General features: G+C 40.1%; 1 protein-coding gene and 1 long non-coding RNA gene across 3 annotated transcripts in view; one reads left to right on the top strand and one right to left on the bottom strand.

Moving 5' to 3' along the window:
• The window catches only part of tg (thyroglobulin), a 344749-nt gene that overhangs the window by 170370 nt on the left and 146951 nt on the right, over positions 1-27428 (bottom strand). Inside the window, exons 32-35 of the mRNA XM_069915700.1 lie at positions 16781-16892; positions 14108-14187; positions 12009-12149; positions 6251-6316 (exon numbers count right to left, since the gene is read on the bottom strand). Of these exons, the coding sequence (XP_069771801.1) occupies positions 6251-6316; positions 12009-12149; positions 14108-14187; positions 16781-16892 (399 nt within the window). The remainder of the gene's footprint in view (positions 1-6250; positions 6317-12008; positions 12150-14107; positions 14188-16780; positions 16893-27428) is intronic.
• On the top strand, positions 23799-27369 carry LOC138755730 (uncharacterized). Of its 2 annotated transcripts, none has more exons than XR_011352504.1 (3): positions 23799-23899; positions 25554-25679; positions 27178-27369. It is a non-coding gene; the product is annotated as an uncharacterized lncRNA (long non-coding RNA). The 2 variants fall into 2 exon arrangements; XR_011352505.1 differs by having other exon boundaries at positions 26897-27369.

Below are 27428 nucleotides of genomic sequence, written 5' to 3'. Positions count from 1 at the left end.
ATTCTTGAACTGTGCCCAGAAGTTAGCATTAACAAATTTCACCAGTCTTTGGTGCTTAACAGGCAAATGGTTACCACTCAGGAGGGTTCTTGCTGGTTTTCCTTTTCCAGGACATCTGCAACTGATTCCTTCTCAATCAGTCTTGCTGACAAAACTTGCCCCCTTCAGGGTTCTCCAGATGATCTTCTTTCTTTCAGGTCATCTTTCACACCGCCAATCTCCTCCTTTGACCAGGCAGCCTTCCAAAGTTTGCCAGCTTGTCACACTGGAACTGATATCTGTCTCCTCTCTCTCTCTGTTTCACACCCTCCCTCTCTGAGAGGAAAAGTGTTCTTCTCTGCCTGCAAAGATCACATGCTCTCCCAGACAAGCGGCTGTCAATACTTTGTTGCCTCCTGCAAAAAGCATTTTGCAAAAGTCCTGCAACTATTCTGCATTTTAAAATGTGTGTGTGCAAGCTGCTCTAACAATTCCTTCCGAACAGCCTCTAAATACTCTGTCACAATGCATAGAAATGCTCCACATAATTATTTTTTTAAAAAGTATTTAATTGTTTGCATCATTACAGGAAAATAATGAATACAACGTTAATCAAATATCCATAACCAATGATACAAAAAAACTTTTATATTTTTCTCCCCATCCCCCCTCCCACCCAAAAGTAAGAAAAGGAGTGAAAAGAAAGACTTACCATTTAATATACAATAATATTAGCATCGACAATCATTAATTGTTATTAAAAATTACTAATTAAAAGGAGTGGATAAGATAGAAGAGGTGGATGGAAAATTACTCATAAAATCCATATATGGTTTCCAAATACTATAAAAATGTTCAACTCAATTCCTTAAACTATACGGAATATTTTTCAAAGGTGTACAATTTTGTATCTCATTATAACATAATGACACTTCTCTATCATCTTTCCAGGATATTGCAATACATCTCTTTGCAATTGCAGTTGCAATACTTAAAAAATTTTCTGGCATTTGTCCAATTTCAATTTTATATCCTTTTTATAAATATCTCCAAGTAAAAAATATTCTTGGGTCCTTTGGTATCTTTATCTTCATAATTTGCCCTAATAATAAACTCAGTTCATTCCAAAACCTTTCCACTTTTTCACAAGGCCACACTGAATGTAAAAAAAAGTCCCTATTTCTTCCGCACATCAAAAACACTTATTTGAATAATTAGGATTAAGTCCATTTAACGTATGTGGAGTTTTATACAATTGATGAGGAAAATTACATTGAACCATTTGATACCTAACATTTACTCTATTTGTGACACTTTCATAACATAATTTTGACCAAATCTCCTCCTGAATTTGTATATTTAAATCTTTTTCCTATTGGATTTTTGCTTTATATAGATCTTTTTTCTTTACAGTCTCTTGTAATTTTATATACATTTTAGTAATAAATTTCTTAACAATAAATGTATCTGCTATTATAACTTCAAATTGACTTTGTTCGGGGGTCTCAAATCTGCTCCCAGTCTCTTTTTCAAATATATTTTTAATTGATAATATGCAAAAATTATATTATTATGTATATTGTATTTATCTTTTAATTGATCAAAAGTTAATAAAAAAGATCCTAAGAAAAAATCTTTTATTCTCTGTATATCTTTACTCTACCAATTATCAAATAAAAACTTATTCAAAGACAAAGGATGAAGTTGATTTTGTTTTAATGAGACTTATGGTAATTGATCATTTTTAATTCCTCTCTCAATATGAATTCTATTCCATATGTTTCAAGATGGAAAAAAATCTTTAGTTCCTTTAAACAACTCACTATTCCAGCTAGAAGAAGCTGTGTGTGGGGCGGTAGGGGCCCTTACAGATTTTGTCAGTCCTCTTTAAACAATAATCCTGTTAAATCTCATAGATGGGGGGAAGGGAGACCCAGTGATCCTCCCTGTCACTTTTGTGCTCCTACATCAACTGTATCACACGCAGTCAGCCAGGATGCTCTCAAATGAACTCATGTAGAAAATTGTCAGAATGGTAGCCGGTAGCCTTGCCCAGCTCAGCCTTCTATTGCCCAGCTCAGCCTTCTAATGAAGCATAGTTGAGGAGGTGCCTTCCTGCAAAGTGAAAAGATGTTGTGTGTCCAGGATAGGGCACTTCCTGGTGCTCTCCACTCTTTCCACTACCAAGCTATTATGTAGTTGTAGCGCTATTGATCAACCACATTAGACAGAGAGTTCTGATTAATCACCTTAAGACATCAACATGTTGCTGGTCCGGTTCCAAGGCAGGTACTGAGGGAGAAGTTTGGGCGTAACAGCCTCCATGGGGATTTCCGGGATGGATGAGTTACAGGTCCAGGGGCCAGCTCATACAATACATATGACAGTAGTGGAAGGTGGTGGCCCCTGTCCTCTTGGAGTTCACAGTCAACTCCTTTTTCTTATCCATGTGGAGACTCAGGTTGTTATTTTTGCACCATTTCATGAAATTTTCCACCTTTTCTCTGTGTTGCTGGTGAGGCCGACGACTGTCATGTCATCAACAAACCTGATGACTCTGTTGGAGCTGGATCTGGCAGTGCAGTCGTGGTCAGCAGCTTGAACAGGAGCGGGCTGAGTCCTCAGCCTTGAGATGCGCCCGTGCTCAGCGTGGTGACACTCGACCCTTTGCTGCCAATCTGGACAGATGCTGATCTTTCAAGTTTGAAGGTTCCTTTTATTGTCGTATCATAATACATAAAAATGAAATTTACTTCAAGTTTTGCCTGCTGAAAGACAAAGAGTCACCATGAGCATTGTCTGGATTCTCTAATAATAGGAATGAGAAGCATAAGAGAGTCCTTTCAGTGACACTGAGTATCCGTGGATTCACCTCCAGCCTCTGCACCCACATAGAGTTAAGTTCAAACCATTGGCAACCCAAGATGCAGGTCCAAACTTCCAATATGATCAGGAAGTCTTCAATGCACGAGGCCCTTCAGGATCCCTTCTTGCCCGTACCACCCTCTCGAATCTTGGTTCCGATGCATGCTTCCCATGAGCCAGTCACCAACATCTCACAGCCTGTGTGACTCCTTCAACCACAAGTCACCAGCAGCCTGCATGGGTCCTTCGGCCACTAAGCCTCTAGCTGGTCCACTGCCATCATCACTATCCTGTAGAATCATCTTCTCCTTCTCCACAGGGGGTGTTCTCCCCATTGTTAGTGCCCTGCACCGGTCTGCTATTCTCCTGGAGTCTGCAGGCCCTCATGGTGTACTCATGCACAGGCACAGCCATCTTGGGCACAGTTCCTGTTGTTGCCATATAGACCATTTATAGCCTAAATGGAGGCAGCATTAGGATCGGGGAGTAGAACCCCGTGGAGTATCGCTGTGTTTCCACTCCCCGCCATTCCTGTTCCCGCAGCTCAAGCAAGTATCACCATATTTTTTTTTCCCCCATTAGGAAGTACAGAAGCCAGGTTACAGAGAGAAGTGTTGAGTCAAAATAAGGACACTGTCTCTACCAGCCTCTGGGGCATGACTGTATTAAACACTGAGTTGAAGCTTGGCATCTGAGGTGTCACCCTCCAGGTAAATCAATGCAGAGTGGAGAGTCAAGACTATAGCATCATCAATGCAACAGTTCTGCCTGTGGGCAAATTGAATTGGGTCCAATGTCTCTGAGAGGTGCATTTTGATAGCCACCCATCCATGATTAATCCCATCTTCCAGTCCATTACCTTCTTTAGTCCCTTTCACATTTGCCAGTGATCCCAAGAATTGAAGGTCAATTGGCTTTTAAAGTGGCATGTTTGAAAGAAAAGTCTGCTTAATGCTGGCATGAGATGATGTCATCTCGCGCCGGGGATTGCTGGCCTCAATCCCAAGAACAATCCCCGGCATCTGCAGATGCCGGTGTTGAGATCAGACAAGTGTGAAATGGACAGCAACATTGTATGCACTTCCAATTAAAGGCCAAACGTCGAGAATAGACCCTTGCACGTGTGAAAATGTTCTGTGTCCCAGATAGGTGTGGTCTAGTGTGAAAGGCCAAACCCCCATTCCTATCCCAGGACACTGAACATCCAATTTACTGGGATGCAAGTGTGAAAGGGGCTGATGATTCAAATGCTTGTCTGTTGGATGTTGGGATCTCTATTCATCAAGATAGATTAAAAAGTGTCAATACTGAAAAAGCCAAAGTAGTAAAGTAAATTAAGCACCAAATGATTAAAAACAAATGCTGACCATTCAGTTCAAAGAAACCTGCCAGGCTTGTTTCTTGTGGTTTTGGTATGCACCTCAGGTATTATTGTGGAGCCTTTAACAGGAAGTATGTGGTTGTTCTGTATGTATTGTTTGTGGTATATCAGTGGGTGGGTATTCTTTTTATGTGGTTTCTCTAAGACAAGGGGAGATACAACGAAAATGTAAATTAATAAAGACAACAGAGTATAACTGGGAGGCCTTTAGGTTTCCACTGCCACTGAGCAACTTGGAGAGTATAGTTCAGACAATTATCTTTGATGTTCAAATTGTTCCCTCTCCTGGTATGCCACTCATTCTTTGCCGCATCTATTGTGCTCTTGCCCTGAGCAGCGAAAATTCTTGCTGAGTTTTTATTTTCTAACAATTTTTTCCACAATGTTGCTCAAAACAGAATTGCATAATTTTGGCTTAATGGCTATGATGAGCATTCAAGTGGTACTTGAAGCTACAAGCTGAGAACTTGCTTAACCAGTTTGGTTAGTCCTTAGAGTCAGCTGCCCCTTTTCACACTTGCCTCCCACTAAATCGGTTGTTCAGTGTCCTGAGATAGGAATGGGGGTTTGGCTTTTCACACTTGGCCACTCCTAACTGGGACACTGAATGCTTTCACACTTGCAAGGAGTGATCCCTGGGGTTAGGACTGTTCTACCTTCTACCGGTGATGTCATGACATATCGAGTGATGGTGGACTTGCCCTAAATCCTGATCAATGTATTATGACCTTGTATCTGAACAAAATTAATCATGCCTAATTATAACATAATTAAGCTTTATGTACAGCACAGCATGAGCCCTTCAGCCCCTGTTGTTGTTGTGCCGACTTATAAAAACCTTTACAAGGGACCATGGGAAAGTGCTAGAAATAAATGGAAATAGCGGACAATTTTTAAACAAAGTAGGAAAGCTGGTAGCGTTATAGTTCACAATTTATAAAGACCATGGGAATAAAGCTAGCAACTTTCCCACATTGTGCACTAAAGTGTTTTCACCTTTCCCACATTTTTTAAAAATTGTCCGCTATTGCTATCTATTGTTATTTATTTTCCCCCTCTCTCTCTCTCTCTCTCTCTCTCTCTCTCTCTCTCTCTCTCTCTCTCCTGCTGCAACTTTCCCACAGCAAAGTTTAAAACTTCATTTTAATCTTTTATTCCTTCACTTTCATGCATTCAAGCAAAAATTAGTGTAATTTCAATCCCAGAATGCAATTACCCATTTCACACTTGCCTGATTGCAATGCCGGCATCTGCAGATGCCAGGGATTGTACTAGGGGTCGAGGCTGTCAATCCCCAACATGAGATGACATCTGATTTTGCTTTCACACTAGATATTTTAAAGGCCAATTGGCCACTAATTCCTGGGATCACTTGCAAGTGTGAAAGGGACTACTAATACGTAGAAACCCATGTTTAAACCTCCCCTTAGGTTTAGTGTTAAATGCATGTTCATAATTTAATTTACTGATATAGTACGGTAATGGGCCCTCCTAGCCTACAACTCTGTGATGCCCATGTGATACAGTTAACCTACCAACCCCATATGTCTTTGGAATGTGTGATGATTCAGAGCACCCAGAGGAAACCCATGCAGACATGGGGAGAACATAAAAATTCCCTACAGGTAGCGCGGATACGAACCCAGGTTGATGGCGCTGTTGTAGCGCTGCACTAACCATGCCACCCCCACTAATCGTACTACCACTTGGAAAATTTCTGTCTGTCTAATTTGGAGAGCAGACTCCTTGCTGAACATTTTAAATTTTCCTCTAAATTAATTCAGAGAACTTGCAATGGAAGTTACAGCAAGGGACCAACAAGAACTCGGTGTCACATTATCACTTCACAGTGAGAAAAGCATTGTTATGGGAACTAAATACTGCAGTAACACATTGAACCATTATGTCTAAATAAAGAGATATTTGCATCCTATATCACAATTTTTTTTCTTTATGACCATAATTTTCTTTCTCCCTTATATCGTTTTTTTAATTGTATTATTGGGCAAGAAAAGTTGAGGGTACCTTTTCGAAGTTGCGGCGGAAGGCTAACTGAAGGACACATGTTGAGTTCATGATTCCACTGGCTTACTGCAAATAAAAATTAAGAGACAAGTTAATGGATGGTTCAAAGCCCGAGAGTCCAATCTTTACAATTTTGCTTTATTGTTTTTATTTCCCCCTTCTATCATGAAACCACTAACTTGTTTTTCAAATGCTCCATGCAATGCCTCACACATTCTCCTTGTATGAACTCAACAATGAATAACAACAGATTACACTACATGGTGTGAAAGTTTAATTAAAGACATTTTGGATCCTCCACAACAATTCCTCATAGATGCATTTTCCACCAATATGGTGGAGAAGCAATTGGTATCCTGGTTGACTTTACTCCTCTCCACACCCCCACACCCCACCCCCCCCCCCACCACCACCTCTTATCCATCATAGTCCATCACAGGAACTTGAACAGAGATGAAGTTAAGCATAGAAAAAAAATGGGAGTTTTCTGTTCATATAGTGTGATTGCATCATGCAAGATTTCTGCAAGTTTTGTTCATCATTAATCAAAGGAAGTATTCTCCAAGCAGAGGATTTATTGCCAAATTGGTACCACATTTAGGGAAAAGAGCAGAGTCAAGGATGCATTCAAATGCCTTTGTTTGATTTGGAGTTCTTTTAAAAGTGGGTCACCTTATCAATTTTTGTGTCTTAGCTATTGTATCAATGTAAACACAGAGAGGTGTCACGAACAGATGAAGCAGCCAATTCAAGTACCTCTGCTTTTTTAGTTAAGGGAAAACACTACTTGGTGCTCCAGTCGGATCAGTCAAGTTATGCATTAAGGTAACACCAGGGGATTAAATTTCTTATGTATGTGTCACCAACAACTTGTAATTAAGAGTAAAAAGTATAAAAATCAACAAAATTAGAGTAAAGATGAAACAAGTTCAGATGGACATATTTGTCTAATGCACACATCCCGTTGCTCTTTTGCAAATGTTAATCTTTATAGTGGATCTGTCACCAGCCTTTCCATTTCCCCCCACCACCACCACCACCCCCCCCACACCAACCAAAATTAAAAAGGCATGCATTCAATTTTTCTAGTCATTTGTCAAAAATTTATCTGTGCTGAGATTTGCTCTGTAATTTCTATTTCCCTAAATGCAATTGGTCTTCATCAGCACAAGACAATGAAAATATATAGGCTATATTTTCAGAGCCGGCATGTCTGATGACGGTCAATAGGCTGAAAATTTTAATTTTTCTTCTTAAAAGGCAAGAAGGTACAGTGATATCCATGAGTACTATGGCATGTGCTAATCGGGTTGGAGAAGCTATTAGAGTAAGTTGATATTGGTAGATTAGTGTACAAATGTAGGGAACCAAGGATCTAATGTGAGGGAAGGACTGAAAGCAATAAATGTTTGTCAAGAAGTTGTGTTAGGTAAATTGAAGGGATTAAAGGCAGATAAATCCCCAGGGCCAGATAATCTGCATCCAAGAGTGTTTAAGATAGTAGCCAAGAAATAGTGGATGCATTAGTCATAATTGTTCAAAACTCTTTAGATTTTGGATTAGTTCCTGAGAATTGAAGGGTGGCAAATGTAACCCCACTTTTTAAGAAGGGAGGGAGAAAGAAAATGAGAAATTATAGACCATTTAGCCTGACATCAGTAGTGGGGAGAATGCTAGAGACAGTTATTAAAGATGTGATTGCAGCACATTTGGAAAGAAGTTATATCATTGGATAGAGTCAACATGGTTTTATGAAGGGAGAATCATGTCTGATGAATCTAATAGAATATTTTGAGGATGTAACTAGTAGAGTGGATAAGGGAGAACCAGTGGATGTGGTATATCTGGACTTTAAGAAGGCTTTTCATAAGGTCCCGCACAGACTGGTGTACAAACTTAAAGCACACGGTATAGGAGGTATGGTATTGAGGTGGATAGAGAATTGGTTGACAGACAGGAAGCAAAGAGTAGGAATAAATGGGTTCTTTTCAGAATGGCAGGCAGTGACTAGTGGGGGACCGCAAGGCACAGTGCTGGGACCCCAGTTATTTACAAAATATATCAATGATTTAGATGAGGGAATAGAAAGCAGCGTCTCCAAGTTTGCAGACAACACGAAGCTGGGTGGTAGGGGATGTAGAGGATGCTAAGAGGATGCAGGGTGACTTGGACAAGTTAGGTGAGTGCGCTAATGCATGGCAGATGCAATATAATGTGCATAAATGTGAGGTTATCCACTTTGGAGGCAAGAACAGAAGAGATTATTACCTAAATGGTGTCTAATTAGGAAAATGAGAGATGCAACAAGATCTGCGTGTCACTGTGCACCAGTCATTGAAAGTGGGAATGCAGGTACAGCAGGCAATGAGGAAAGTGAATGGTATGTTGGCATTCATAGCAAGAGGATTCAAGTACAGAAGCATAGAGGTTCTACTGCAATTATACAGGGTTCTCATAAGACCTGGACTATTGTGTACAGTTTTGGTCTCCTTATCTGAGGAAAGACATCCTTGCCATAGAGGGAGTGCAAAGAAGGTTCACTAGATTGATACCAGGGCTGGCAGGACTTGCATATGAAGAAAGGTTGGATCGACTAGGCTTATACTCACTGGAATTTAGAAGATTGAGGGGGGATCTTGTAGAAATGCATAAAATTCTTAAGGGATTGGCCAGGCTAGATGCAGGAAGGTTGTTCCCATTGTTGGGAAAGACCAGAACTACAAAATCACAGTTTAAGAATAAGGGGGAAGTCTTTTAAGACTGAGATGAGAAAAAAGTTTTTCTCTTAGAGAGTTGTGAATCTGTGGAATTCTTTGCCACAGAAGATAGTTGAAGTGGGTTCCTTATCTATATTTAAGAGAGAGTTAGATTTGGCCCTTCTGGCTAAGGGGATCAGGCTATTTGGGGAGAAGGCAGGTACTGGGTACTGAGTAGATGATCGGCCATTATCAAAATGAATGGTGGTGTAGGCTTGAAGGGCCAAATGGCCTACTCCTACACCTATTTTCTATGTTTCAATGTATAATTATGACATCATATTAAACTTCACTCCTTAATGCTATGTTTCTCATTTATATAACAGACAATAAATAACTCCCTTCATTTTATTGATAAAGTAACAAAGAAAATTGAAGAATAAATGTAGTTGATTTGGTACCATGGAATTTCAAAATGTTGCTAATAAAGTGCCACATTTTAGACTGGTTACACTGGACAACAATTTTTTTTCAAAAGGTTTTCTTCCTGAAAAATATTAGGGATTATAATAGATAACTTCAAACTGAATACAATTTCAGATTTGCTGTATTACTTAGGAAGTCGGAGAAACTTTAAATTAACTTTTATTGAATTTAACATGTAATAAATGTGAGGAGTCCAGGGTTTGTCTTGATCATCAGTTTTACATCAGAGGTAGAGCTCATAGACTTTCATAATAAGTGCAGTCATTCTTTGTCTTTAAGCCTTAAGTATATACTCACCAAAAATGTAATAGAATGTATCACTACTATTGCGGCATTGACAAGACATTTCTGCCATATTGAATCTTCCTGAAGATAATAAATGCTTTTGCTCAGTACACTCACTATCCTATTGTCTGTAGAACATATACATCAACATGCATTCAATCTATTTCAATGTAATGCCCGGCATCTATATGTGTGAGCTACTTTTATAGCCTGTCTGCATCTATCCTGACTAAGCATACTAGGCCTAAAACAGCCTAGCACCTGCACTGAGTACATTCCAAAGCATGCTTGGATTGACTAAAACAGCTTGTTTTGTGGGTAATATACTAGCAAAATTTGACAGAAAAATCACAAAAATAGAGCAAGATTTTAAGGCAATTTTCATGATAAGCAGCCCAAAATCCATAAAATACACGCAAAAGTGTTCAGGAAATAAATTCCTCATTGTCTAATGTTACCAGGATTGAAGATTATGAATAAATAGTGCAAATATTGCCAAAATGATAAGAAAAAGAAAAGTAAAAGTTTGGAATTTAGACACAAGTATACAAAGGAGTTCCCCAGGAGTCAATATGATAAAAACTGCTTTTCTTAATCCGTATTAATGAGATAAACCTTGGGAACAATCACCGAATGTGCAAATGACACTTCAGAAGTAGAGCGAACTGTGAAGAAGATGGCAATTGACTTTGAGGAAACATAGACAGGCTTTTGGAATGGCCATATAGTTAACAAATGAACTATAATGCTTAGAATTCTGAAGTGTTATATATGGCGAGGAAGCAATTGAAAATCTAAACAAGAACTCCAAAAATATACGGGGTTGTAGGTTAATTAGGAGGGAACGGACCCATGAGCTGGAAGGGCCCGTTACCGCGTTGTATCTCGAAAAAATAGATCTGAGCAAACTGTGATTATATACGCATTGTTCATTGAAGACTGCAGGGTAGGTTGAAAACTGGCCAAAAAAGCATCATGTGATCCTGTTCTTCTTGAAAAATAGGCTCCAGCTACTACAGCAAAATAGTCACGCTATATATTTTCAGCCAAAATGGAGTGCTGTGCCCCATCTCAGCGACATACTTTAGGACACATATAAACACTTCAAGGATGTTGAAGACGAGATTAACTAAAGAGATTTCAGAGATGAAGGACATTAGTAATATAGATAGACTAGGAATCTTCTCAGATAGGTATTTAAAATGAAGAGTAAACAGAGTTCATAGATAGAAACTTCCTATGGGCGGGGGGGGGGTCAAATATTAGGATTAACACAATTGGCAAAAGTACACAAGTTAACATAAAACCTTCTTTTATTGTAATCAGTGGTTAGTTGTGGAATTCATTGCTGGGAAGTGGACAAATATCTGAAATGATTGTAAGATGAGAGTGGGCTTGAAGGTTCAAATGGCCTCTCCCACACTACAATCATTCTGTTGTTAGTCAGCCCACGCTATAATGAAACAAACAGCAGAAAACAGTAGAACCAATTAAGTGTACAAGTTTCTTTATTTCACCTTGGTAATGCAAGCAGGAGTGAGGGGTGATAAGAAAAGAGTTTGGTAACTCATTCTCTACACTGAACCCCCACTCAAAGCATTAGAGTGTTCACCATACATTTATACACCTCTGCCTGAGACCCTTACAAGATTCATATGAGGTTCACACTCCTGTGGGGTCTAGAAACATCCAAGAAATGTTAGGGTGCACTTTCCTCAAGGTATATTGACATTCTTGTGGAGTTAGTGACTATCTCACTACAGCACACAGGTCATGTTAAGAAGGGAATTATGTTCCCACCATACTGGGAATATTTAGAAATACAGCTACTGTATTTCTCACCTAATTTATTAACCCTGTGTTAACCATATTCATTAAACTTATTCTTTCACACTGTGATGTGGTGAGTTCATTGATTTTAATTCTTTATAAAAACTGAGATGATTGTTAGTACAAACCTGAGGTGTGAATGACCTCCATCCCATGCTGTAATTATTCTGTTCGTGATTTAATTTGCTTCATTTTTTTGCTGGTGGGGTAAGTTTGAGTACAGTATTGTGGTCAAGAGGAAAGGTCCCCGGGTAAGGGAATGAGTCTTTCTCACATTGGGAAACCCTCTTTCAGCACTATGTATGCCCAGATTATATAAGCATATCAAGAAGTAAAAGTGCAGGAAGTTTGCCAACTCAAACACTGGCCTCCCACTGGTGGTTCATGAAATTGTAGCAAGCTGAATATAAATCACTTTAAAAAATGAAGTGTTACATCTGGAATTCTAATACAGTACGTACCTGGCTTCTGGTACCATCCAAATGGATAAATTAGATGGCCCATATCAGCTGATTCACATTCTAGGATACGCCAGCTCCGGGCTTCCTCACTACAGCGTAGCACTCCAAAACTATTGAGTGTTAGGCAAGTTATCCCCAGATCTATCATACATAATTGATGAGAAAGTAAGTATTAATAGACAGACCTTCTCTCCTCTGTGTACATTACCAAGGTAATGATTACTTCATCCAATTTTCATGTTTCAGCATCGAGAGGCTATTAACTAAGGAGGTAGTTATTCACAGACACGGAGCATCCCTCCACCTACTCCCTCATAATCACACACCACACACACACACACACACACACACACACACACACACACACACACACACACACACACACACGCACACGCGCACACACACACACAAACACACACACACATATGCACACATACACAAACACACACACAAACGCACGCACACACACACACACGCACACAAACACACACTCAAACACACACAAACACACACACATATGCACACACACACAAACACACACACAAACACACACACGCACGCACACGCACGCACACACACACAAACACACACACACAAACACACACAAACACGCATGCACACACACACAAGCATGCACACGCACACATACACACACAAACACACACACACACACACACACACACCATCTCTCCTGATAGATATTGTCAGACAGTAATCAAGATCAAAAACATGGACTAGCTGTCTATCAATCATCAATACCAGCCCAGCTCAGGTGATAAAAGCTAGCATTAATTATCATCCAGAGACAAGACCAGGGATCCTTCACGATGAATCATGAGGGGGTGGAACAGAGAATTCACTGGAATAATTTTTTGGATGGGAGGACTTAATTTGAAGGATTGTATTGATGGAATTTGAAGAAGAATGAAAAGGTACCTAATTGACTGGATACAAGAAGTATATTTCACCTGACTCGAGTGCCTAAAATGAAAGGTCACAGTCTCAGGATTCAACTTAAGATATTTTGGTCTGAAATGAGAAAAAAATATGTCTCTTGAAGGATGGTGTAATTGGCTATCATTGAGGACTGTGGAGGCCAAATGACTAAATGTATTTAAGAAGTAAATAAATAAATTTCATAATGCAAAAACAGAGAGTGGAATGTGGTATTGATATACTACTGAATGGTAGAGAAGGCTCAACTCCGATTCTCAGTTTCTATGATTATATGATGCCATCATCAACTGTGGGAAAGTGAGTTTGCATCCTGAAATTCTGCTAAGCAAAAATGCAATGAATCAGGATGATGGTGCAAGAATAAATTTAAACCAAATGCTGAAAACAGAGCTGCCTTCACCCGAGTTGCCGCTCAAAAACAGCTTGTGGCTTATAATGGTGCCCAAGTCATAGTAAATTAAAATCAGGAGTTTAACCTGATGAGGGTGCACATTTAGATGGGCAACTCTAAAGATCAGAAACTCCATTTGATTTGTTTAATCTGCTTTCAGATTATTATAGTGAAAGACAAGAGGAAATTCAGTGAAACAGAGTAAAATACTCTTTAAACTCTCTTTTTGGGTTTTGTCTGTTCTGGGAGATCAGCCCAGTGCTTGCAGAAATTTGAACTAAATAGTCATCTAAATTATAAGAACTGAAGTGAAATCTGCTCTACTCAGTAGAAAATACAACTCATAAGGCTTCATTTATTTTGCACGTTGACCTTTCCATTTGCAAAAGAAAAGGCAAAACAAGATTTCTTAAATTTGCTAAATGCTGACAACTTTATTGGCTTCCTGTTCAACACATTAAATCAGTTAAGTACAAAGAGCTTACCTCTTGAAGTTTAGGTTTAGAGTAGCAATAACAGTTGGCTTCTGGTGTAAATTAAGGTGGAGTGGGTGCCTGTTTTCTGATCTTTACCCATCAATAGTTTTCAGGATCTGTGTACTTTTTTTTGTCAAATTTTCAAGTGTTTATGATCAAATGAATCAGGAATGTCCAGGAACTTGTACTTTAGTTCAGCGCCTTGTTTGCCTGAATATCCTCTGCCCTTTAACATTTATTTAGTATATTCTTCCATATTCTATTTGCATAGATACCTGATGATTGTTGGTCTTTCAGAAATCCAAAGCCTTTGCAACAGGAATCTTCATCACATAAACGTTCACATTCAAAGAACCTTAAGAGGTCAAAAGCAAAAATGAATCAATTCAGCAGTATCCTTTCCAGCCATATTCTTTAAAATCCAACCCAATTATTTACCCCCAGAAGCTGGAACATACAGTACAGGTCTCAACCTAGAAATTCACACGAGGAATTCTTGGCTTCAACCACTGCCCCAAGACGACTTGTTGCATAACAAGTACAGACAATTCCATGTAGGAAATAGATAATAGTTTTATTTTGATGTGTCATTTCTAATTGCTGATTGCATCTTTTTCTTTAAAATATAGTACATTGACTTTTTCTACAGAAGATTAAAAACAGAGGGAGTAACCCAGATCTGAACTTGGCCAGCGAAGGGACTAGTGGGCACAGGTTTAAGATGACAAGGGAGAAATTTAAAGGAGATCTGAGGGTAAGCTTTTCACACAAAGGGTGACGAATACCTGGAGGCAAATACACTAGCTACTTTTAAAAGGTGTTTATACTCTTTAGGTAATTGGGTGGGAAAGGAAAGAAGGGCAGCACAGTTAGTAATGCTACTACAGCACCAATGACCTGGTTTGAATCTTTGAATCTAGTACTGTCTGCAAGGAGTTTGTATGCTCTCCCCATGTCTGTATGGGTTTCCTCTGGGTGCTCTAATTTCCTCCCATCCTCCAAATAAAAGCGTACAGGGTTTGTAGGTTAAGAGGTGCATTTGGGAGGCACAGGCTTGTGGGCCAGAGGTCTGTTACCATGCTATAGCTCAAAATTTAAAGAAAAAAATAAATAATGATAAGGGATTAATGAAGGAAAATAGCATTAATGTAGCTAGGGGTTAAACAGAAAATTCTGCAGGCGCTGTGATTGTAGTTTACACAAAAATGTTGGAGAAACTCAGCAAGACACAAAGTGTTTTTTATGTAGTAAAGATGCATAACCTAAATTTTTGGCCTGAGCCCTTCTTCAAGGTATGAACAAAAAGCAGAATAAAATGGTGGAGAGAAGGGCTCATGAGGAACACATGCCCACAGGCAAGAGGTCATAGGTGGATATGAGTGTGAGGGTGCAAGAGAAACAAGGCTGAGAAGTGATAGGAAGAGGGAAAGCTCTTGGAATGGAGAGGGGAGAGCTAGAGGAAAGGAGACAGAGGGATGAGAAGAGAGGGAGACAGGGGAATGGCCTAATGGAAGTTGATGTTAATGCCATCCGGTTGCAGAATGTCCATACAGAGTATCAGATGTTGCTCCTCCAATTTATGGGTGGCCTTCTTTTGGCAGTGCATGAGGCCAGGGACAGACATGATGGTGTGGGAGTAGGGTGAGGAATTAAAATGGATTGCCACTGGAAGATCTCTACCATCGCTGCAGACAGAGTGGAGGTGCTCAATGAAATGATCTCTTAGTCTGTATCCAGTCTCCCCGATGTAGAGAAGACCACAGCAGGAACACTAGATGCAGTAGATGACCCTCAGAGATTCCCGAGTGAAGTGTGGCTTCACTTGGAAGGATTGCTTGGGGCCCCTAATGGTGGTGAGGGAGGAGGTGTGGGTGCAAATGTAGCATTTCCTGCAGTCGTAAGGAAAGGTACTAAGGCAATGGTTCTCAATCTTGTTCTTACATACCACTTTAAGTAATCCCTATGCCATCGGTCCTCTGTGAATAGTAAAGGATTGCTTAAGGTGAGTGGGAAGGAAAGGTTAAGAATCACTGCTCTAGACCCAATTGTTACTGAAATATTTTGCTTGAGAAAAATTGTCATTGGCCCATTTCCTTTGGAGTTATGAAATCATGCACATAACGAGTCAATTAGGTATGAATAAAACGGTGGTTTTCAGACTTTTTCTTTCCACCCACATAATACAATAAGCAATCTCTTACTAATCACAGAGCACCTATGGCATAGGGAATACTTAAAGTGGTGTGTGAGTGGAAAGAAAAAGGTTGTATTAAGTGGCTGATTAGTGGGAATGGATAAGTGGACAAGGGAGTCGAGCATTCCAAGGGGGTGAGATTAGAATAAGTGAGGGTAGATAGGCTTACAAGGGCCTGTTTATGTGTTGTACACTTTTGCAATTCTAAGAACAAAATCAAATAAAATGTTGGTCTGTATATCAAGTATTGTGGTTTTAATTTTTCAGAGTCTGAGAGCAAACCATCTGGAGCACTATACTTAGCTCTCTGCACCTGTCACCAGCGAGCAATGGTATACAGTAGCTGCCTTTTACAATAGTGCCACAAACATTTTAAACATTGATACTAACGCTTAGAAATCTAACATGAAGAAAGATTGAAAAAAATGGCTTGTACATTAAAATTATTTAATTTATAGGCATAAAAAATAAAGTTTCTTTGGTGAGAAAATCATGAATAATAATGATAACATTTTAAAATTCAGCAAAGAATCCAGAAGCATTTTTTCCCCACACAAAAAAAAACTTCAGAATTTGAAAACCTGCTTGTCAAAATGTTGGTAGACTTCTATTAGGTTTATTTCATGAAGCAATATGAAGATAGAAGGGTAAACAAAATAAATCAGAAATGGTGGAGAAGTCTCATGGAAGTGAGCAAATCCAGAGGTGAATCCAATAACAGTTCAGCATAGAGTCTCAGAGGATAACTACGTACCCTGCTTGGACACCCCTTGTCGTCACATTCAGCCATTTCCTTACTGAAGTTCCCCACAGGTCATGAAATGGCAAGCGGGTGTAGAAGCTTTTGACTCCACCTTCGAGCACATCTGTGGGATAGATAGTGTTATTTAAATTGACTGTTGATTGTAACTTGCAGGTTGGCCTGGAGTAAGGCACCTCCCTGAGGAACTAAGGGACCAATTTCATGTTATATGGATGAAAATTTATGGTCATTGCAACTAGTTAAACAGAAGGTACTCCTAAACTAGAACATCAGGGGATCGAGCACTTTCGATCACTGCTGCACCAGCGTCAAGGATGCCAAATGCTCCTTTGGAAAGTTGAACCACCTGCCTGTGCTCCTCCTTCCTGCAGACTGACAGAAGCTAAAGAGCACATTTCCAGCAGTGAAGTCTGTAATGAGGTGTCTACGGAGGCAGAAGAGCAACTTGGTGACTGTCCTGAGTCGGTGAAATGGGCAATGCTGAAGAAATTGAATATGGTCACTGACTTTATCAGGAATTGCATGGAGTGCGTTCCTACTGATACTATCCTGGTATGTCCAAATCAAAAGCTATGGATGAACCAAGAGATCAATAAACTGTGGTAGACCAAATCAGTTGGCATTTAGAAGTAGAGTTCAGAGATATATTGAAAGATCAGGTGCAACTCCAAAAAGCCATCACCAATGCAAAGAGACAATTCTGGACCAAGCTGCAGTCTCAGACAAACAGCAGAGAGCCATGGTAGGGCTTGCACACCATCACCTCTGAAAAGGTGAAGCATGGCAGAATCATCAATTACTATACATTGCTTCTGGATGAGGTGAATGTCTTTAAGCTCTCTCCAAAAGAGAAAACAATCACAAACCACCATAAGCTCCCACAGCTTCTGGTGACTCTGTGCTCTCAATCCCTGAGGCTGAGATGAACAGAACCTTCACAAGGATGAATTCTCAAAAAGTGTCCGGCTCAAGGTCCATGGCCAGGTTCTTAAAACCTGTATGGCTGGAGGTATTGTGCAGCTTTACAACTTCTCACTGCAGTAGTCAGAGGTGCCTACCTGCTTCAAAAGGGCATCCCTCATTTTGGAACCCAAGAAGAGGAAGGTGATATGCCTCAATGACTTTAGATCATTGACCCTGATGTCTACCGTGATCAAGTGTTTTGAGAGGTTAGTTATGGAATGAATCAACTTTTATCTCAGGAAAGACCTGAACTCACTCCAGTTCACCTTTCATCACAACACATCAATGGAATATGTCATCTCGTTGGCCTCGTCGTTCCACATTAGATCACCTAGACCACAGGGACACCTCCATCGGCTGCTATTCATTAATTTCATCTCAGCGATTAACACTATGATATAATGTCCAAACAAAAGGACCTGCTACTTTGTCCATCCCTCTGCAACTGGATCCTCGACTTTGTCATCAGCAGACCTTAATCAGTACAGATCACCAACACCATCTCCTCCACACTGTCTGTCAACACAGGAGAACTCAAAAGTTGCGTATGTCATTCTCTGCTCTATTAGTTGTACATGTATGACTATGTAGCCAAGTTCAACTTGGAGTTGAATCAACTTGGAGTTTAATCAACAAACATGTTGGTGACACCACCATTGTTGGCCAAATAAATGGAAATGATGAGTCAGAATACAGAATAGAGATCAAGAACCTGGTTGAGTGATGCCAGAACAACTACCCTTACTCTCAATATCACCAAGAATGTTGATTTGAGGAAAAGAAGCCAGGGAACCACACACCTGTCTGCATTCATGGGAAAAGGGTGAGAAAGAGACAGATCCCTTGTTCCTGGGAGTTCATATCTAAGAAGACCTTTCCTGGAGCCAGCACATTGAGGCAACCATGCAGAAGGCACGGCAAAATCCCTATTTTCTAAGGAGTCTGATGAGATTTGTCATGTCGTCAGATGTTCTGTCAGAATTCCACAGGTGTACTGTGGAAAGTATACTGACTGGTTACATCATAACTGGTTTTGGTGCCCAGGAATGCAGAAGGCTGCGGAAGGTTACGAATATAGCCAGTCCATCACAGGCTCTCACCTCCAATCCATTGCAAACATCTATGCGAGGCATTGCCTCAACAAGGCACCTAATAACTTAAAGGACCACCACCAGGATGGTGGTGACAGGACAAGACTAAACTGCAGAGGGTTGTTAACTTGGCCTATGACTTCACTCCATCGAGGACATCTACATGAGACGGTGTCTTTAAAAAGCATCCACCACCCAGGCTATACCCTCTTCACCCTGCTACCATCGGGAAAAAGATACAGGAGCCTAAAGATGGGCACTCAACAGCACAAGGACGGGTTCTTCCCCACTGCCATCAGATTCCTGAATAATCAATTAACCAAAAACAGTGCCTTATTTTCAGTGCACTTTTAAAATATTGTAAAGTTGTAAGATGATTTATAATATAAATGTTTGTACTGCAACACTGGATTTCATGACTTGTTCATGACAATAACTTTTGATCCTGATTCAACCACTTTTCACTGCTACTTTCAGGTGTATCTGCTCTATTGAAAATCACTTTATTTGCACGAGGATTACTGTGAACATTTACTGTCTATCTTATGAATTTAATGTCTCTTTTGATTTAATTCAATTAGTTTACTATAACAGTTTATCTTCAGCTGTTCTGTTCAGCTGCAGCAAGTAAGAATTTTGGCCATATGAACATTGCACAATGTGTATGACAATAAATTCATTCTCATCTCGCTTTCACAATATGCCAGCTATTACATTCCAGTAATTTCCAGGGAATACTGTAGTACAGATATAATAACACAAGAGATTAAGTTTGCCTCAAAATATCAACATTACTCATTGAAAGAAGCTATTGTTCACAAGAAAGGATGAGATGTTTTTTAACCTCTTCATCCAGGTATAATTAATTGACTGCTAACATTCTTTTAGATGTGGCTCATGACATCAAAAGGTTGTCAGGTCAAGTCCCACTTCAGATATCATTTTAGATTGTAATAATATTAACCACACGGGCTTTTTGTGATGGCTGCCTAATAAGTGCACAACATAGGTACAGAAAGAACAAAAAAATTTTACATACTTAGCAATACACAAATGTGCTAGAGAAACTCAGCACGTCTCATGGCATCCTTACAAAGAGCACAGGCGTGAAATCTTGGTTACCCTTTATTTCCTCTGGATGCTACATGCCCTGCTGAGTTTTTGTACTGTATTCGACCCCAGCATCTGCAGAGGTTCTTGTTTATCTTATGCTCCATACTTTAAGGGACATTAAACAGGGGGAATTTAGAACTGACTATGAAATTGAAGGACTGATGTTATATGCAAGAAATATTAGGCAGAAAAGGTAGATTTCCTTCCTAAAGGTCAGTTTCAGGACAAGAATTTGATAACTTGAGTGTCAGTTTTATTTATGCTGCCTTCAGATATTCCACAACAGTTCAACGCACATTTAGATTTTGAATATACCACAGTGGAAACCGTACTTTAAGTTTTCTGGATTATTAAACGATTAATTCTATGACTGAATTAAAATTCCTGCACCCATAAGCTCTGTACTTTTGGGAATCTGAAATAGTCTCATTAATGTCTGTAAAAGGTCTAACAGTAAGAAATCATCTCACCATAATAAAGGCCTCCTGGTTTTGTTGATAAGAAATGGTTCAGTCATTTACCTTTTTGAAAGAATCCTTTTGGTATTGTTACAGAGTTCTGTGTTGTGTATTGGCCTATGTGTTGTGTGGTTTTATGTTAAAAAGTGACAGTTTACCTTTAAGAGCCAAGGTGAAGATGGACTGCTGAGAGAGTGGGAGACAGACTGAGCATCTGCAGAAAATGACCTAAAAATTTCTGGACTTGGACGATAAACCATCACTGAGGGGGGGGGGGGGAGTGGAAGAAGGCCCAGAGCATGAGTCATGGTCTGGAGGACAGTTTAGAATGTTGGGATTTCAAAAAGGATGAACATTCCGAAGGCAGCCAGAAGGATCCGGACCAAGCCAGTGGTTCCTCTCTCTGCAAGCAACACAAGACAACTTCGAATTTTGTGCTCTCTCTCTCTCTCTCAAAGATCTTTTGACTTCAGTTTACCAAACAAACTGAATTTTGTTTATGATCTTTGCTTCAGTTGAGATCGAAGTTTTGTGAGTCTTGTGTGTTTTGTGTTTGGTTTGTGTCTAAGTTTTTTCTGTGGGCTGGTTGGAAATATAACTTAGACTTTAATTACATATGTTATATTTAGACTGGAGAATTTATTAGTTTTACACTATTATAGAGATTTGCATAGTAACATTGGGCATTATTATTAAAGGGGGGATTTTGAATTAAAGATTGAAGGTGAATTTCTTTTGTTAATAAAGTAATTGTTCATCTTTACCCCTTTGTGATCTGCCTTCTTTGTGGTTGCTGGTTTGATCATATAACAGTATGGCAACTGAAGACCAATAGTATATTGTTGATATCAGTGTCCTCAGACATAGTAGACATGGACAGACACAAGCCCCATCTGCTTTTTGAGCAACTTTTTAATCAAGCAAATGCCAGAAGACGTTCATTTGCTGCTTGCAGATGAAGACTTTAGCGATCCCCGTCACTTAGCAGACCATGCTGATATATTGTGGCATGCTAAGCAGCATTGTAGACTTTCAGTTGGGCTTGTAGTGGTGTCTCAACAAAGGGCTCGAACCCTGCCCACTACAGAAAGTGGTGCAGCATCAGACTTGACTGGAGGCAGCGCAGACAGAGAGCAGTAGTGCGATTACCATCAGAGATGGGGAGCTGTCATTCACCTCTTCCATTCCCATGCTCCCATCCTTTAAAAGCTGAGGCCAGCCATTGGTAGTGGCCGTGACAGCCAGTAACAAGAACAACCTTCTTTTCCTCTGGGATCAACAGGCCCTTGGTTCTTGGTTGACACTGGAGTGGAGTTAATGTGTTTCCCTCCTCTGGCCCAGACACACATTCAGGAAAGAAGGGTCGCCAACAATAGCAGCATCTGGATGTATGGGTCATGAAAATTCCACTCAATTTTTGCTTGTCCTAGATCAGCTGATGTATCACAGCCACTCCTGGGAAGTGATTTTTTTGCGAGCACACTCCCTTCAAGTTGATCTCAAAGGTCACTGCCTAGTTAATTCAAAGACTTTTGAGACCCTGACTGCACCTCGCCTCAACTTTGTGACACTTTCGAACTATGAATAAACCAGAATTCTAGCAGAATTCCCCAGCATTATTACTCCACAGTTCTCGATGGCCAATCCGAAAGATGGAGTAGAGTACCACATTCTAACTCATGGATATCCCCTGCATGCTCAAGCGCGTAGACTACCTCTGGATAAATTGCAATTGGCTAAAGACAAATTCCAACACATGGAGGAAATGGGGATTGTTCACTGCTCCAACAGCCCTTGGGCATCACCACTGCATATGGTGCCTAAGGCATCTGGAGAGTGGAGATCTTGTGGGGACTATTAGGGTCTGAATAGCATCACTGCGACAGATCACTACCTGGTTTTCCATATACAGGATTTCTCTGCGATCCTTCACAGCACTAAGATTTTCTCAAAATCAACCTGGTGTGTAGATACCATCAAATCCCAGTTCACCCATTTACCTGCTCCCAGTATAGACTTCACAGCTTTGGCAGCAGCTCAGTTGGAAGATGAAGAGATGGTCACATATCTCATTGCCATATCAGGACTGAAATTGGAGGACATACGTTTTGGTCCCTACTTTGTGACATATCCTCCGGCCAATCGAGGCCCATTGTACCTGCAGCACGGCAATGTTGGGAGTTTGACACCATACATAGGTTGGCTCACCCTTTGAATTGGATGACAACAAGGCTTGTGGTGGGCAAATTCATGAGGCAGAGCCTATGCAAGCATGTCGATGCTTGGGCAAGGACATGCAACCAGTGTCAGACCTCAAAAGTTCAGCGCCACACCAAAGCCCCACTACAGGTTTTTGTACCCACGCACCGCAGGTTTGATCACATCCACATGGATATCATCAGCCCGTGGCCGCCATCCAAGGGTTCTACTCTTCACAATAGTAGACAGGTTCATGAGAAGGCCAGAGGTTTTCCCACTCTCCGACACCTCCACTTCAGCTTGTGCAAGAACTCTCATCTCAATTGGATAGGACTTTTTGGACTACCCATGCATATCTCCTCTGACAGAGGAGCTCAGTTTACCTCTGGGTTATGGTCTACAATCGCACAGTTGCTGGGCACGCAACTGCATCAGTCAATGGCCTATCATCCCTAGTCCAACGGCTTAGTGGAATGTTTTCACCAACATATGAAAGTGGCTTTCATGTCACATCTTAAGGGACCGGATTGGATAGATGAACTGTTTTGGGTACTTTTAGGTATCTGTACTGCACTGAAGGAAGATCTAGCTATGTCCTCCACAGAATTGGTTTACGGATACCCACTAACAGTCCCAGGGGATTTAATTCTGGCAGCAGAAATCTCCCACTTCGGTACTCAGATGCCTAAAGGAGAAGATGAGTACACTGGTGCCTATCCCAATCACCCAACCTGGCTTTAAGACTTCAATCCACCTGAACTCATTATGTGTTTCTTCACAAGAATGTGCACACGATGCCATTGTAATTGCCAAATGAAGGTCCTTTCAAAGTGGTATGGAATGATGGCTCCATGTTTGTGTTAGACATTGGCAGCAGGCAAGAAACGGTTTTGGTAGATCACCTTAAGCCGGCACATATGGACCTAGATCATTTGGTACGGATAGTATGCCCCTGGCATAGGGGGCATCTGCCAGCCTGTTCTAGTCATATAGGCGAGGCCGTGGTATCACCTCTGGGGGTGGGGGTTATGTGTTGAACCGTGCCACTCTGTCCGTAGTTGCAGGCCCTTGCAGGATTAGGAGTTCCTGGTGGCTGGTGGGGCAAAAAGAACTCTGTGAGGTGATTGTGATAATGCGCTAACTGTCATTATTTAACCTCTGTGAAGATTCCAATAAACAGTTCTATTGGTTCAGCTCATGGACAACTTCTGTTGTGGTTTATTCACTGCTCCACTTTCTACAAGCTTCTTATTTTGTAGCAATGCAACTAAGCAGGCACAAGTCTGGTCAGTATTTGGAGGGGAAACCCCCTAGGAACACCAGGTGCTGTTGGTTTCTGTGAGGGGCGCTGGTCAAAGTGGCGACTCGCCATCTGCCTTACAGTAGACAAAATTTTATGTATTTTACATTCTAAATGTAGTATTACATGACAATAATGGAACCTTTACATATATATATGTGTGTGTGTGTGTGTATATATATATATATATATATATATTGTTTTTATATATATGCATTATGTATCTGTATGTGTGTAAATATATAAATAGTATATATATAAATATATATATATACACACACACACACACACACACACAATATACACACAATATATATACAGTACATACATATATCTACAGTATACACACACACACACTTTTTAAAAATAATTTATTTGGTAACAGGATAACATTCATGAACTTCACTGATTTACAACTTCTCTCTGTTTTAGAATCAGCATTTTGATTCCTCTTAGCTCTCAATGAAATGCATGATCCCATATTTCCCTTCATTAAATTCCATTTACCTGCTTTTTGCTCAAACACTCAGTCTATTATATCCCATTAGAGAATCACAATGTTCTCATCACAGCATGTGCTTGCACCTTGGAATTTTAACATTTTGTTCCCTTGTCCGGGCCATTCGTGTAAATAGTAAACAATTGATGGGAAGAACTAAAGTTTGGGTATTATTTACATTGCTCCAGTCTGAAAAGGATCAGATTATTCCAATTTTCACTACAGTTTTGTGGATTCTGAAATAAAGATTAAGGCCATTGCAGGAACCATCAACTCTTCCACACATGGGACAGGCTGGGCTACATATGAGTTGGTCCACTATTTCTATACAATGAGAGGCTTCTAGATCCTCTAAAAGGATGTCCTATGGTTTTCAATGTCAATGCAAATGCTGCTTTTTTAATTTGCTCATGGATCAGAGGTTACCATGGGTCATTTGGAAATTGTTGAATGTGACCTTGAACCTTTTTCTATCTGCTTGGTAATATCTGTCCACAGCAGAGCCCAGGTTGTGCAAGGACGTTTACACCCTATATGTTGCTCTGTACAAGAGGGAAGAGCTGGATCATAATATAAAGCTCTCATCTGAGCCCCTTGTGAATGCATTAGATGTACCCCAAACATACTGCGGCCTGCCGAGAATTAAATTGTTGAGCATTAATGGTCATTCAATTATGAATAGAAGCAAGGAGAACCTTTCTATATTTCTTCAGCAGAGCTAAGAATGTAAGCAGATAGCTACAGCCTTGTATATTTAAAAGATTCAACCATTAAGTTCAGATTAGGGTGAAATCAGAACAGCGAGAGGCTTAACTTGACAATATGTGCATACTGCTATCATGCAGTTCGACCAAAAGTGAGGCTTGAAATGATGAACAGTCAACAGAAGGAAGTACATGCAGAGATGCATGAGATAAAAGATAGAACAGGGAAACCACAGCACAAAAAAGTTCAGCTAAGATGTATTTCTCGCCCCTCAAGTAACATGAGGAAAGATATGCCACATAGATGCTATGTGACCTGCTAGGTTTCGTCCAGCCCCTTTTGGCCTTCTGCCACAAGTGTGTATTTAGGCTGTGGGTGAATTGAGAATAATTCCTTTGAAAAAATTAAGAGGATTTTATTGGAATTTTATTGGCAGAGACAGGGCCATATTCTGTGTGTGAACACCTGCCTGATGAATTTGAGCCAAGATGTGGTATAAGAGTAACCGGCGACATTTTAACTAGACCTGGATGCCTCCTATAGCAAACTCAAAGCAGTGCAGGTAAGATCCACACATCCGTGTATTTTTGATGTTCTGAAAGTCTTTAGTGATGTTGGTTGAAAGTTGCTCCTTGAAAATAGTGAACATTAAGAACCATTGAACCCTTCAGCACAGAAACAGTGCCCTTCAGCTCTTCTAGTCTGTGCCAAAACATTTTTTTTGTTGCCTTGTCCCACTGACCTGTACCCAGTTCATAGCCATCCATACTTCTCCCACACATGTACCTGTCCAAATTCTTCTAAAATGTTAAATTTGAGCTGGCCTTTAACACCGAGTTAGAATTTAACATGGAGTTTGGTCGCATTTCTAAATGGTGAGAATTGCACCATAACTGTTTAAAGTTCAGTTAATGATTTTGCCTGTTATCCTTGACTCAAAAACTAGAATGAATCACATGGCCCTGTATCTATTTCTGATTAAAACATTCATTTTTTTTTCTTAGAACTATAAAACATTACAGCACAGAAGCTTTCAGCCCTTCTAGTCCACGATGGACTGTTATTCTTTCTTGTCCCATTGACCTGCACCGTGACCATAGCCCTCCATACCTCTCACATCCATGTACTTGTCCAAATTCTTCTTAAATGTTAAAATAACTTCACATTCACCACCTCAGCTGGCAGCTCATTCCACACTCCCACCACTCTCGGTGTGAAGAAGCTCCCCTTATGTTTCCCCTTAACAGTTCCCATTTTACTTTTAACCATGTCCTCTGGATTGTATCTCACCTACTCTCAGTGGAAGAAAGCTTATCTACATTTACTCAGTCTATCCCCCTTATAATTATAAATACCTCTATCCAAACTCCCCTCATTCTTCTACGTTCCAGGGAATAAAATTTTTACCATAACATCCCAACTCCTATACTCAATACTTGGATTTATGAAAGCCAATATGCCAAAGCCTCTCTTTACAATCTATCCACCTGTGATGTCACTTTCAGGGAATTATGTATCTGTATTTCCACGCCCCTTTGTTCTACCACACTCTACAGCTCCCTACCATTCACCATGTACATCCTTTCTTAGTTTTTCCTTCCAAAATGCAATACCTCACACTTGTCTGAATTAAATTCCATCTGGAATTTTTCAGTCCATTTTTTCCAACTGGTCCAGATCCCTCTGCAAGTTTTGAAAACATTCTTCACTGTCCACCACACCTCCAATCTTAGAGTCATCTGCAAATTTGCTGATCCAATTTACTATATTATCATCCAGATCATTAATAAGAATCAAGAACACAAAAGAAATTTGGGAAATATATCTAGGAGGTGATCATTCAACATCTTGCAGATGAAGATCATGGGTGATGTTTACCTCAGCATTACACTCTTGCATATGAACCCTACATCCTTTGATGCACTCAGTATTTTAAAATTAAATATATTTGGTGACTGAGCCTCTACAGCTCTTTTAGTTTAAGAAAACCAGAGATTTCACCACACTGTATTCGCAATCAAGTTTAGCAACCCATTTTGAGGAACAAATACTAATTCCAGAAGACCATCGCAGAAACTACTTGATGGAAACAGATGAAGTAATCCTAGCAAAGAGGAACCAGCTTTAAAAATGGGTCATTTGGGGAACTCAACCATTGGGACTTGATCTGGAAAGACAGTTATCTGAATCAGGATTCCGAACATCTGTGTGCCAAATTAAAATACAAAGAGATTAAACATTTATTTTGAACACTTCTTTCTCTTTTTGACAAATTATTAAAGACATGTTAAGAATTATGGCATGTGAAGAG

Source organism: Narcine bancroftii, chromosome 2 (genome assembly GCF_036971445.1).
Source record: "Narcine bancroftii isolate sNarBan1 chromosome 2, sNarBan1.hap1, whole genome shotgun sequence".
NCBI classification, from domain to species: Eukaryota; Metazoa; Chordata; class Chondrichthyes; order Torpediniformes; family Narcinidae; genus Narcine; species Narcine bancroftii.
This window is presented reverse-complemented; position numbering and strand designations above follow the sequence as displayed.